At 35.6% G+C, this 13,953-nt stretch overlaps 1 protein-coding gene across 3 annotated transcripts in view; it reads right to left on the reverse strand.

The window, feature by feature from the left end:
• LOC136042171 (enhancer of filamentation 1-like) overlaps window positions 1–13,953 on the reverse strand; it is a 95,929-nt gene that overhangs the window by 27,123 nt on the left and 54,853 nt on the right. For all 3 annotated transcript variants that reach the window (XM_065727097.1, XM_065727098.1, XM_065727099.1), the window contains exons 4-5: window positions 9,121–9,190; window positions 392–467 (exon numbers count right to left, since the gene is read on the reverse strand). In XM_065727097.1, the coding sequence (XP_065583169.1) occupies window positions 392–467; window positions 9,121–9,190 (146 nt within the window). The remainder of the gene's footprint in view (window positions 1–391; window positions 468–9,120; window positions 9,191–13,953) is intronic.

The following is a 13,953-nucleotide window of genomic DNA, read 5'->3' on the forward strand; positions in this document are numbered from 1 at the left end:
CTGATTGAAATTGTACGAAGGGATTTTTTTTAATAGTCCAAAGAACATAAGACAATGCCTTCAAGGTTGGCACAACTCCCCAGAGCCCAAAAAGGGGGCAAGGGCTTTAAGTTTCAACCTGGGGCCTATAGGGAGTTTATGGAATGGTTGTTGTATTAAATTCAGATGAGTCTCATTTGATTTTAAATTGGAACTTATAGGCCCCTTTTTAAACTAAAGTGTTTAGAGAGACTCCCCCCCCCCACTATATTTTGCAATTAGGGCTAAAACACTTAAAAAGCTTCTTCTTAAGCCTCTAGTATCAGCAGTTTTACAGAAGTGTGAATTAGGAAACATCCATTAGCGCTTATACAAAACAAGGGCTGTCTTACAGAAAGGTTAAATTTCTTACCCTTGGTCAACAACCTGGCGACTTCTCGGAACATCATAGTCTGGTAGATTTACGCATTCTGTTGCTTCATGGGAACCTGGAAATTAAAACCATTAGAAAGGCAAAGATTCGCCGACACGTAGTTAATTAAAATCTTTAGTGGTCATTTCCGCTTTCTTATTATTGGTTTGTAATTCCAGAATAGTCATTCATAACTTCCATTGAACTCTATGAAAATTCGCATAAGAATAATGCGAAATTTTCTCTTTCAATTTTTTGTGAGCAAATTCAAGACGATGAGGCAGTGAATATGTTAAAAGTAGAATAGCCAAGTGACAGTGGTCAACTAGGGTCTGAAGCATAGGCGCTCCAAAAGCGGGTGGAGATTTGCTAGATGTTTTCCAGAGAAATTGCCAAGGAATTGTTCTGAGTACCCAGCTGACTGACCGCATTTCAAACAATAGGCTTTACGAAAAGTGAGGTTCAGTCCCACTTTCTGGGGTTGTAATGAAAGAAAGGTTGAAAGGGCCTTTTTGGCCAACCGACATTTCGGCTAAACGGAAAGCAGATCATCCCCGGTTGGAATGGGAGATATCATAAAGAAAGATTTAAGGGAAATGGGAACTTCCTCGGAGGGTGTAAAGATGGAGGCTTTGAATGGATTGGGATTGAGGAGGAGCGTGCGTGGCTGTGTTGGCCTCAGGTGGCTTAGTGTTGCGGTGAGTTGTTAGTAGTTAGTGGTAGTTTTAAATTGACTATGTTAGCAGTTGAAATAAAACACACTTTGGAAACTTTGAAAAATGGGATATTTTTTAGTAGCTTGGATCGGGTGTCTATCAAAAATACCAATGCAAGATATATTCGCTTCAATTTCTATTCCTTTTTGAAATAGAAGAATGTGCGTAGTCCAGCTGTTTTTTGCTTGACGACAGTCATGTGCTGTGTAATCTCGTCAGCAAAATACTCTATAAAAACTGCAGCTCCACCTTATATAGGAAACTGGAAAAGGCTTGGTTTTTAGCCTTTTTTCGTTCATTTAATTGACAATGAATTTTCTTATGCTGAGTAATTCTCTTTAAGGTGATGTGGTGGCATTATAAACTATAATGGACGACATCTCGTCCATTATAGTTTTTTGTATGTGGTCAAACTATTTAAAATTGATTGGGCGATCTTTCCATAACGTAGCGATTCAATAAGATGTGAATAAATGCAAAAAAAATGATACATACTTTCCCAGAAAATGACTTAACTTCTCTTGTTTTGTGTTGGAGGTAGAGATAATCAGATTTAATAAAAATTAATTTTTTTGGAAGCGGGATATATATATATATATATATATATATATATATATATATATATATATATATATATATATATATATATATATATATATATATATATATATATATATATATATATATATATATATATATTTATTAAATGGGGTAAAATTCTTTCTAAAATTCGGGAAAGGACAGTCTCTAAAAATGGTCTAGCATACCTGCCGGCAAAACCTTCAAAATCTAATCAAAGGAAATATCATTTGAGCACTTTGGTACCTTTGGGAGTTCCCAGTGGTACTACCCGCATTGACTAAAAACCTTTTCGACGAAGGGGATGTATTATTTATGTTGTAGATATATTGAAAAGACAGCTCTTTGCTTGAAAATTAGTAAAAGATTCCATTTTTCTTCATTTTAAAGTAGCCTCTCGTTAGCTTCTTGAGCTGTTGGTGCATTCAGAATCCCTATCAATTTTTACCCAAATTTTAAGAAAATTTCATTTGAGCAACGTAGAAGCTTTGGGAGTTTTCTATGTTGTTGGGAAAACTCACTAACGGGCTCTTTGTCTTTGAGACGGTCAGCCGACGCTGTACTTGTGCCCATGACGTACGTAGTACCAGGTAGACTCGAAATCCGCATACAATTTTACCTTACGCAAGTTTTTGTTATGCTATTGAAAAGTCAGTATAGTTGAAACGAATTGGAATTTCTGAATCAGCAATCAATAATTTGTGGAAAAAAAGTCAATAAACTTTTCCTAGAAAGCCTGTTCATGCTTGATCACACCTTGAATCTCCATTCCGCAAAATTAACTTTGAAAACTTTTCTTATGACGACTGTGGTGTTCTTAGACGACGATTATGGTAGTTTTAAGTATTTTTACGTCAGTCTAGTGTGAAAGATTTGTTTAAGTGCAAAAGGGCATGCTTCACGTAACGTGCTTTGACCCCTCATCATAGAAAATTCCCTGTGCAGGGTAAAGTCGCTTAACTCTTTCTCATAAGATAAAAATATAGCGCTCTTCCAAAAGAGCTAAAAAATTGACAATTTGTGTTTATTTTTCAAATCAGAAAAGATTTGTTAGAAAAAGGAAACTGTGAGTCAAGGCCTTAAAAATTTTGACTTTCCAAGATTGGGCTGTCCCAGTGCAGACAGCCCCACTGTTAAAGGTTGGGGTACTCCTCGTGTACGTCTTATATTTGATTTCTTTGCTTTTCTCCACTTCAGCCTTTCTTAATGACTTTCGGAATGTAGAGTAGGTGCTAATTGTAGATTAAATCAAGGATGTATGTAAAGGGGAGGGGACTCAAGAGGGGACCTTTGAGATTCGACATTTTCTTTGAATTTTCAAATTTCCTGGCGCTTCTTGTTCATTACGTCCAATAGCACTAGTTTTTTTCTTTTTTTCATTTTAATTTTATGTATATTATTATTTCCTTATTAGTATTTATTTATAATAATGAAAATTCCACCGAAAAAAAGCATGTGAACGTGTGTTCGTTAAATAACAGTTTAATTGTGGGGCTTGTCATCACATTCATTCCTGTGTATTAGAGGATAGTGTAGAGTTTTTCCAGATAGTGTAGGATAGTGTAGTGTAGAGGACCCTTCTTCGAGGACTGCTCTGAGGGAAATACCGTGAAAAAAATATTTAGATATTTAGGCCCGATCTGTTAACACAAAAGACTTTTTTTTAAATAAAAACTAAAATCCTTTAGTTAAAAACTTTTTTTTTTAGATTTAATGCTCCTATCAAACCACTACTCCTAGACATTATTATGTCTTCAAGAAATCTCTCGAGAAGAAATCACTCGAGAGAAATCTTTACAGCTACTCTGATTCATTACGGAAATGAAATTTTTAACTAAAAAGGCAGTGCTTGAAAACCAAAGTAATGTGATATTTAATTATAGTGCAGTAAATTCAGTAAAAAGTAAAAAATTCATTGAATTCCCTTCACCTGGAAAAATTAGAAATTTCTGGAAAGTCTGGAAAGACTTGAAAAATGAAAGCATGGGGCAGCTATGGCATGCAAAGTCACCCTCGGGTATTTATAAAATACATGAAATAGCTTAAGAAACGGGGTTAAAACTCCTAAAAAAACAATTACAAAATAATACCCACGTATTACGTATAATATGGTTGTTGCAACTACAACTACCATTGCTACTCATACCTTGGCTATTTCCATTGCCACTAATCAAACCCACTAATATATATATATATATATATATATATATATATATATATATATATATATATATATATATATATATATATATATATATATATATACCTACTTATGCTGTGGCTCCCTCTAAGACTGATCCTGCAATGAATATTAAAACCGCAGTGGGACCAATGTTTGCGAGATTCACAATGATTGTGACGATAGTTTTCAGAGGTCATATAATACTTCCAGTGAATTTTCCCTATAGTTCCTTAATTTGAATTATATCTAAGCTAATATTCATTGGCTCTTGATAGCAGAGCAAGAATTTGGACAAATTTCTCTAAGTCAGTGGGCCAAGGAGCTAAGACTAAACACAAACGGGTTTTAAGCCATACCAAATCTGATTCACCAAGTCCAAATCTGTTTTAGCGTTTAATTCTGCTTCTCTCTATTGCCACAGTGGTGCCACCCCTATTCATAATCCAAATCCTTGTGGGAAGAGTTTTCTGACAGATACACAAGTGTAGAATCAAACTGAAAACGAGGGACTGAGCCATGAAACCAATAAGCTGAAATCTTTCGCAATTTTCTTAGATATATTAGATCTAATGATTGAATACTTGATTTTCCTAGGCTATCCAATTCAAAAGTAATTTGTCTTCTCCACAGTGGCACCTCCACGTGTATTAATTATATTTTTAGCAAATAACACATCGCTATATAGAATGGTGACTTTTGACTTGATTGGAACAGTAACTAGAATAAATATAACTAGAATAAATATATATGAACATTTTGGCTGTACACTTAACAACCATCTTCAGCGAACGATATAAACTAAATGAAAGCATTATAACATACAATCAAATTTGCCAAGTCAACTTGCTTAGACTTAGGCTCTCTAAAACCTAGCGGAGTATATGGAAGCAATACCTGACCTCCCTCGTCAGAGGAGCTTGAGCTAAAAACCAAAGCTGGATGGGGGGGGGGTGAACAGCTTTTTGAGGGATGAGAGAGTCAAAACAACAAAATATCTTAAAGTAAACTGAAACAAATGGCTTAAATCAAATCTTTCGTCTCAAAAGCTTGTAAGATTCAGATTTTCTTTTTAAATGATATACGTCAAGATATATTCCAAGATATGCGAAAGTGATGTATCTAGGTAACTCTTTGGTTTCAAATTAATACCATTAATTCAGTGAGCATGAATTGGACTTTAAACATTTCTAAAAAGAAATCAGGCACCATCTAATAGTTAAATGAAAGTTATAATGAAAAAAAGAAGCGAAATTGGTAAAATACAAAAACATACTTTAATGAACTGTAAAGTCTTAAACAATAACCTTTCAACCGTTCTGTGGACTAGCAAGGTGGGGACGTTGGGAAAAACAACACACACATCGGAGAATAGAAACGAGGAAATAAAAAAAAATTGGTACTTGTCTGTTATCCCAACTACACTCAAGAAGTGAAGTTAGGTTAGTCATAATGAAATATACCAAATATGATGAAAATATAATACTTTAGAAACAGATTTTGGAAATCACAATAGAAAATTATGGAAAGCAGGTCACCCACAACGCATTATATTAAATACCTACCCTAACCTAGCCTAAATACATCAGTAATTGAATTAGAATATACCTCTATAGTACTTAATCTCACTGAGACTAAGCTAATTTTTTCCAAATGCACAGATAAACCGGTTTTACTCAGATCAGGAGCTTGAGTGTGGTCAGGATAACAGACAAGTACCGTTTTTTAGGTGTTTGTCTATCTTTTATACCTTTCAAATATACCTTTTCACTATAGGTAAGCTTTAGTGCCAAAATAAGGTGTGCAATCTGTGGTATAGGTTAGCTCTAGTGCCCAAATAAGTGCGTATCTTCTGTAGTATTGTATACAACACTACTAACAAGTAAGCATATCCGAAAACAAAATATTCTAATAATAATAAAAACATACGACGTTAAAGCATTGAAAGCATATATACGCAGTGAGGGGCTTCGGGTTTATTCACCCTAAAACCAAATCTTTGGATCATACTATTTTTCCTCTGGTTATTTTTAGTATTTCACATTATTCACCTTTTTACTGTGATTGTTCAAAGTTTTGCCTACCCCCCCCCCCCCACCATAATATTTCACCTGAAATAGCTTCAGCATACCTGCCTTCATTATACCCATCCCCTCTAGTATGGTCATCTAGTACAAATCAAAAATTAATTTCAAGGCACGAACTTCTAAACAATGAAAAAACAAAATTATCAATGTAATTCCTATTCCCCCTTCCAGTCAGTACACCCTAGCAAGAATCCCAGATCCATGTTTTTCTCTCCAACTAATAGTAAAGAGGTGATTCAAGTTATCAAAACTTTCTTTAATAGTAGTACACCTCACTTCTTCGGCATAAGTAATAAGCTTCTTAGGACAGTATCTTCCTGTGTTTTTGAACCCATTGTGCCCATAGTAAACCTGTGTATGACCAATGGAGTCTTCCCAGAAATATTTAAATCAGCAATTGTTATCCCGATTCATAAAAAAGGCGATCCGTCTGGGATAAGTAATTATCGTCCAATCTTACTTCTCCTTGTTATATCTAAAGTTCTCGAGAGAATTATATTCCGACGTCTTTCTCCCTTTTTATTTGGGATTCATTCTTTAGATTCGTTGATTTCTCCTCATCATTATGGCTTCCTTTCCAAATTTTCAACTGCTCATGCACTAATCGACACCACACAGTTTATACGTTCCCAACTTGACCTTAAAATTACTGTATTGGGCTTATTTCTGGATTTTTCTAAGGCCTTTGACATGGTTGATCACAGTGTTTTATTAAGTAACCTCAACAACTTAGGGATTCGTGGAGTTTCTTTCTCATGGTTTGGTTCTTATCTCTCTGGTAGAGTACAGAGTGTGAGTCTGGGCGGGGTGACTTCACATCCCCTACCTGTCCGGAGGGGCGTCCCACAGGGCTCTGTTCTTGGTCCAATACTTTTCTCCTTTATATTAATGATTTGATTACAGACCTGGGTCCATCACTGCACCCAGTACTTTTGCTGACGATAGCAACTTTTTCATCACCGGTCCTAATTTACCATCCGTCGTCACATCTACTCAAATCCTTCTGAATAGAGTACAGGAGTGGTGTCTCGTTAACTGCATGACCAATAACAGCAAGAAGAAAAGTTAGGTTGTATTATTTCGTACCACTTACAAAAAAATTAATCTCTTGGCCTAAAATATTCTACCAATCTCTTCCCGCAGGTCGAAGTTGCCAAGTTTCTTGGTGCCCACATAGACTCTTCCCTATCATTTCCAACACATTTTTCCTACATCAGAACCATAATCTTGCGGCAGGTAAGCATGATTAATCGTGTGAATTATTTTCTTCCTCCCGATATCCTTGTCACCCTTTATTACTCTTTTATTTACCTAAATATCTCATACTGCAGATCTGTTTGGGGCAAACTTATCCTTCAGTTACCAATAGATTAAAATCTGCCCAAACCCTGCCGTCAAAGCATTTTTTCGGCTGCCCCGACTATATCCCACCCAGGACTTGTACTCCAATTTTGGTATTATCCCTTTTGAACAAATCATCAAAAATTAAATCTATTCCTTGCATACTCCGCTTACCATAAAAATCTTCCTCCTCAATTATTATCTTATTTTAATAGAAATAATTCTGAGTTTCCGTTCATCCAACCGTTCCTTCATTGTCCCAAGTGCGTCTCTAGTTCCGCCCAGCGATCCCCCATTCATAAATCTATACTTCAATGGAATATAATACCTCCAGTGTCGAGCTATCCACCAGTTTTCGCATGCTGTATAACAATGTACTATAATTTTGATATTATCATTCTCTAAATTTTTATTCAATTTGCTTTAATTACCCGTGTTTTCTCCTTTTTTTTCTCTCTCTCTTCTTCATTTTCAATTATTTGTTGTTATGGTCCTCAACAAGGTCACTTCCAAGATCTTTATTATTATTGGTGTTACGTTTTATTTTTTTTATTTCAATAAATTGAATTGAATCGAATTCACCCATTTTTGCTTTTTTAAATCTATCATTGCCCATCCCCTCCCCTTCCCTTGATATAAATCCCTGTGTATATGTGATTCCTAATGATAAAAATAATTTTGTGCAAGTTATTCATTAATCTTCGCATTAGCTGACATGAGGGTTTGCTATTGTCGTTATAGCTGCAATAATTCATGCTGAAAATTTTTGATATTTTTCAGCGTTTTCTCAAGCAACTTCCACCGATAACATGAATCAACGCCCAAATTACGATATAGCAAAGATACTGATTACATGCTAATTTATCGTTGATTGCCACTGGGAGGCCTGCTTCTGAAATAATTAATCTGGGTTGTCATATGCTACCACAATTAACAGCTTCCGACACCTAAAACAGATTCATAAACGATAAATGAAACACGCACGGAACAGTCCAAATCACACGCATGACTAATTGATGACGTTAGTTCCGCTTTTTGCTGTTCTTTTGAATTGGCGAAAAAACCTTAAAACATGCCTACAGTAAATTAGAAACTGTTTGAAATTGCTTGGCTCAATAGGACAGAGGTAAAATAAGCATGAGAATCAGTTTTTTATTTTTACAGAAATTTCTTATTTCCGTAATTTCAACCTCGGTTAGATTTCAAATTGCTACCACTTCTAACCACTCATTACACCACAAAACTACCTGAGTCAAAAATGCTACGCACGCTCCTCATCCAGTCATGTATGTTCAAAGATACTCTCTAATCCCTTAAATAAAGTTCTCATTTTCTTTAAATCTATCCTTGGACCTCCTCTCAACCCACTCAACCAAGGTAGTGGCTGTTTGGCCTAAAATGAATAGTGAAAAAGCAGGGGTGTAATTTACTATCGAGCAGGGGACAACACCCCTTCCATACCCCAGTTTGCCCACTGACTCCGATTCCTCTCCCCCAGATGAAATTTTTGTTTTCTGCAAAAATAACTTGTCATAACTTAGATAAGCTTACATTACAATTCAATACCATTCATTCCATTACAATTCAAGCATCCAGAGAAACAGGTCAGTTTTCTATAGTATATCTTCGCTTTACGACTCTATGTTGTTCATTTTTCGTTTTTCACTGTCATTTCCATCTGATTTGGGAAAATTGGCTCCAACTTTGGCTCCCTTAGGATTTTGACGAAATTTACGCCACTACCAAAAAGCACCATTTTTGGTCAACTCCTACGCACACACTGGGCTCATTCGTTTAAACCTTAATAGTTAAAAAAATTGAACTTACTTGAGCTTTGCTTATCTCGATCTGGATGTATGTATAGGAATGTATCACCGACTCGAGTAGGCTTCAAGATCTAAAAGTAAAACTAAAACTTGAACAATAATTTAATAAGGCAATTACTAAACTAAACACAACCCTAAATGCTAGGTAAGGGAGTATCCACCATTTTTATTTGGGGTGGGGGGTACAAAAAAAAACTTTGGAAAACGCATCAAAAATGTGTTTATAAGCATTTTGGTTATGTTTTTATGAGACGAATAAATATTTTGGGGAGGAGGTTCAAACCTCATGCCCCCCTCTGAATACGGCCTTGCTAATAGGAAAGGTGTTCTTGGACACAAAATTGGTGTTTTGGATTAGGCGTTAAATGCAAGTTTCAGGCGTATTAACGCAAGCACTTTAACCTGTCCCAGCACTTTTTAACCTGTCCCTTTGGATCTATTAAATAAAAAACAAGTTTTTCCAACTGAAAGTAAGCAGCAACATAAAAACTTAATACAAACAGAAATTATTAGGTATATGAGGTTTATTCCTCATCAAAACCTCGCTCTTCACGCTAAAGTTTTTTAGTACTTAGAAAAAAGCTTCCTATTGTTCTAATTAAACGATCAGTGTTTCGGGAGTCGTTCTTAGAGAATATGGACAGAATTCAAACTTTAGCTTAAAGAGCAAGGTGTTGAGGAGGAGACCCCCCCCCCATATACGTAATAATTTCTTTTCGTCTTAAGTTTTAATGTTGCTCCTTACTTTCAGTTGAAAAATTTTATTTTTTTAAATTTAATTTCTGATCTTTTTTAAGTAATACGAGGAGATCTAGTTACGCGTCCGCGGATAAATTCCTCCTCCCCGTGATTTACTCCGGACAGCTACCCTTAACATCTCCATGCGCAAAATTGAGTCGGCAATTAGAAATCAACACATAGGAAGAATTTCGTATAGGAATTCTGGCGAATTCCCCTAGTGTAAAATACCCCCTGGGAACTAACCTCCCCATTGAAAATGATCCCCGTGGAAAATCCACCAGCAGAATATCCCCCCCCCCCCCCCGAAAAATAAGTGCACACTTCCTAATAACGAACACTACATGTAATCAATGGGCAAATTTTGTAACTCAAAGACCTTTCCCCAAGGGCTGTGGGGGTCATGATATCTACAAAGGCATAGTCATCCGGCCTTTCAACTATGCTAAACAAAATCGCTATCTCAAAATTTTGATCGGACCATTTTGAGAAAAGAGGGGCGTGGGAGAGGGCCTAGTTAAGGGAGCTAGAACTTTTAATTTCCATTCGAATGAGCGCACTCACGATATTCTAGTACCTCTAAATCGCTACAATCACCACTGGAAAAAACAAAAACAACAACAAATAAACCCACATCTTTGATCGCTCTTCTGGCAAAAAATACAAAATTCCAAATTTTTTTTAGACAGGAGCTTGAAACCTCCACAGCAGGGTTCTCTGATACGCTGAATCTGATGGTGTGATTATCATTACGATTCTTTTTTTTTCGAAAATAAGGCAAATTTTCTCAGGCTCGTAACCTTTGATGGAAAAAAGACTAAACTTAATAAAACATACATATTTAAAATCAGCACAAGAATTTGATTCTTTTGATATATCTACTGGTATCATAATTCTGGTTTTTAGAGTTTCGGTTGCTATTGAGCTGGGTCACTCCTTACATACAGTTCATTACCACGAACTGTTTGATTCAAGTCATGTCTATAGGCTACTACTACTTATGAGTGATCAGAAGTCACCTTAAGAAACCTCTGCTGCCCAAAATAAGGAGATACTAGAGACAAGGAGAAATCATTATCAAACAGTTCGTGGTTACCAACTGTAGTAAGGAGCAACCCGGCTCAATAGTAAACGAAACTCTAAAAAACAGAATTTTGATACTAAAAGATACGTCAAAAGAATGGGATTTTCATGTTGATTTTAAATATATAAGTTTCATCAAATTTAGTCTTTGTGATCGAAAGTTACGAGCCTGAGAAAATTTGCCTTATTTTGAAAAATAGGGGAAAACACCCCCTAAAAGTCACAGAATATGAACAAAAATCACACCATCACATTTAGCGTATCAGAGAACCCTTCTGCAAAAATTTCAAGCTCCTATCTACAAAAACACGGACTTTCGTATTTTTTTGCCAGAAGACAAACCACGGGTGCGTGTTTATTTGTTTTTGTCTTTTTTTTCTTTTCCCCAGTGGTTATCGTATCGACCAAGTGGTCCTAGAATGTTGCAAGAGGGCTCATTCTAACGGAAATGAAAAGTTCCAGTGCCCTTTTTAAGTAACCAAAAAATTGGAGGGCATCTAGGCCCCCTCCCATGCTCATTTTTTCCCAAAGTCAACGGATCAAAATTTTGAGATAGTCATTTTGTTCAACATAGTCAAAAACCATAATAACTATGTCTTTGGGGATGACTCCCCCGGGGGAGGTGCGGCAAGTTACAAACATTGACCAATGTTTACATACAGTAATGGATATTGGGAAGTGTATAGACGTTTTCAGGGGGATTTTTTTGGTTTGGAGGGGAGGGGGTTATGTGGGAGGATCTTTCCTTGGATAAAATATCATTGGGGAAGAGAGGTTCAATGAAAAGGGCGCAGGATTTTCTAGCATTACTATAAAAAAAACAATGAAAAAATAAACATGAAAATTTTTTTTCAGTTGAAAGTAAGCAGTAGCATTAAAACTTAAAACGAACAGAGATTATTACGCATACGAGGGGTTCTTCTCCTCCTAAATACCTCGTTCTTTATGCTAAAGAATTTTTATTAATTTCAACTATTTATTCTATGGCCTTTCTGATTCAGGGGTCATTCTTAAAGAATTGGGACAAAACTTAAGCTTTAGAGTAAAGAGCAAGGTATTAACGAGGGGACAAACCCCCTCATATACATAACAAAAATATAAGAATATAGAAGTTTGTTACGCAAGTTAATTCTCAATTTACGTATATTTTTTAATAATAAAAACGTTCGTTAAAAATTAAAAGTTCTAGTTGCCTTTTTAAGAAACCGAAAAATTGGAGGGCAACTAGGCCTCCTTCCCAACCCCTTATTTCTCAAAATCGTCTGATCAAAACTAAGAGAAAGCCATTTAGCCAAAAAAAAGAATTAATATGCAAATTTCATTTTAATAATTTATGTGCGGAGAGCCAAAATCAAACATGCATTAATTCAAAAACGTTCAGAAATTAAATAAAAAAACTAGTTTTTTAACTGAAAGTAAGGAGCGACATTAAAACTTAAAACGAACAGAAATTACTTGTGTATGAAAGGGGATGTTCCCTTCTCAACGCCCCGCTTTTTACGCTAAAGTTTTTTACTGTTTAATAAAGTAGAATTGAGAGATAGAGTCAAACTTTAGCGTAAAGAGCGGGGCGTTGAGAAGGGAACAGCCCCTTTCATATACGAGTAATTTCTGTTCGTTTTAAGTTTTAATATCGCTCCTTACTTTCAGTTAAAAAAACTAGTTTTTTTTATTTAATCTGAGTTAAGAAGGAATTATTAGTTTTGAATTTTTGCTAAAGCTAGGAGCTTATCGGAAAATGGCGTATTAAAGAGAAAAATGCGGCATATATTCTATTGTGAGGAACGGAGAAAAAAACAGGTTACTAATTCAAATCTAAAGTCCTCTTACCCACCCGCCTTCCAAAAAGGAAAAAAACACGAAAATGTTTTAACTTGACCCAAACTCCCCAAAAAAGGATTCAAGAAAGTTTCAGGCTGATCTCCTAGACATTATAAAAAACAATGAGTATTTACCAAAACTACTTGTGAACTTCGTCGCAATTTCAACGGAGCCTGCATAATGAGGAATACTCGTCCCTTCAAGCTTCAGGTACCCTTCGTATTATACAAATCAATCATTCTCAGAATGAAATATTGTTTATTATCTGGGAGGTACCAACATAACAAATTATATAGGCATTGGTCCCCCTCCAACCAAAAGATCCAAGAAAGTTTCAGGCTGATTTCCAAGACGTTAGAAAAAAAGCAGCGTACCAAAACTACTTATAAAATTCGTATAATGAGGAATACTCGTCCGCTTCAAGTTTCAGGTACACGTTGTATTTTACAAACCAAGTATTCTCAGAGTCGAAGATCGTTTATTTATCTGGGAGGTCTGTCATAACCAATTACAAAAGGCAAAAGATAGAATAGGTATGCGTTGACAAATACTCGACTTTCTCTAAGAAGTAAAATACTGGGATTCACAAGATTTACAAAATTATGAGATTGTAGAATTAATGTTTATTAATTTAATTTGGGTATCCAGAATCAACAGGCTTATTATAAAAGTACTTCATTCAAGGCCATAACCAGGGGTAGGAATGGAGTCACTTAGTTTGAACCCCCTCCCCGAAATTTTTTGTGACTGGTAAGAACAAAAAAAATTGTATATAAACAAATTTTTGATGTTTTCTTTAAGTTTTGTACCCCTGTTCCGAAGAATAAATACGCTCTTCGGCTTCAGTGGTATCACGATGTATGGTTGTAGAACCAAGACCACTGAAATACAAAAATAACTTAAAAACGTGTGATTTTCATTGTAAAATAGCAAACTGAAAAACATTTCTAAAGTTAGGTCATAACAATCTTCCCGCCTATACGAGTTGGACCTCTACCTCCTACACAGGATCTTGAGTGTACCCTGAAACATTTGAGTGAAAAAGTACATGTACTGACACTTGAAATTAATAATGACAGAAATAGCCCAAATTCCAACATCATTATCCAAATTGGGATAATTTAGATAATTTTACCCCTTTTTTAAATTTAGCTAACATTTAAAAACCTGTTACGAAGTTGGGTAAATTTTG

Source organism: Artemia franciscana, unplaced genomic scaffold, assembly GCF_032884065.1.
Source record: "Artemia franciscana unplaced genomic scaffold, ASM3288406v1 PGA_scaffold_74, whole genome shotgun sequence".
Classification (NCBI taxonomy): Eukaryota; Metazoa; Arthropoda; class Branchiopoda; order Anostraca; family Artemiidae; genus Artemia; species Artemia franciscana.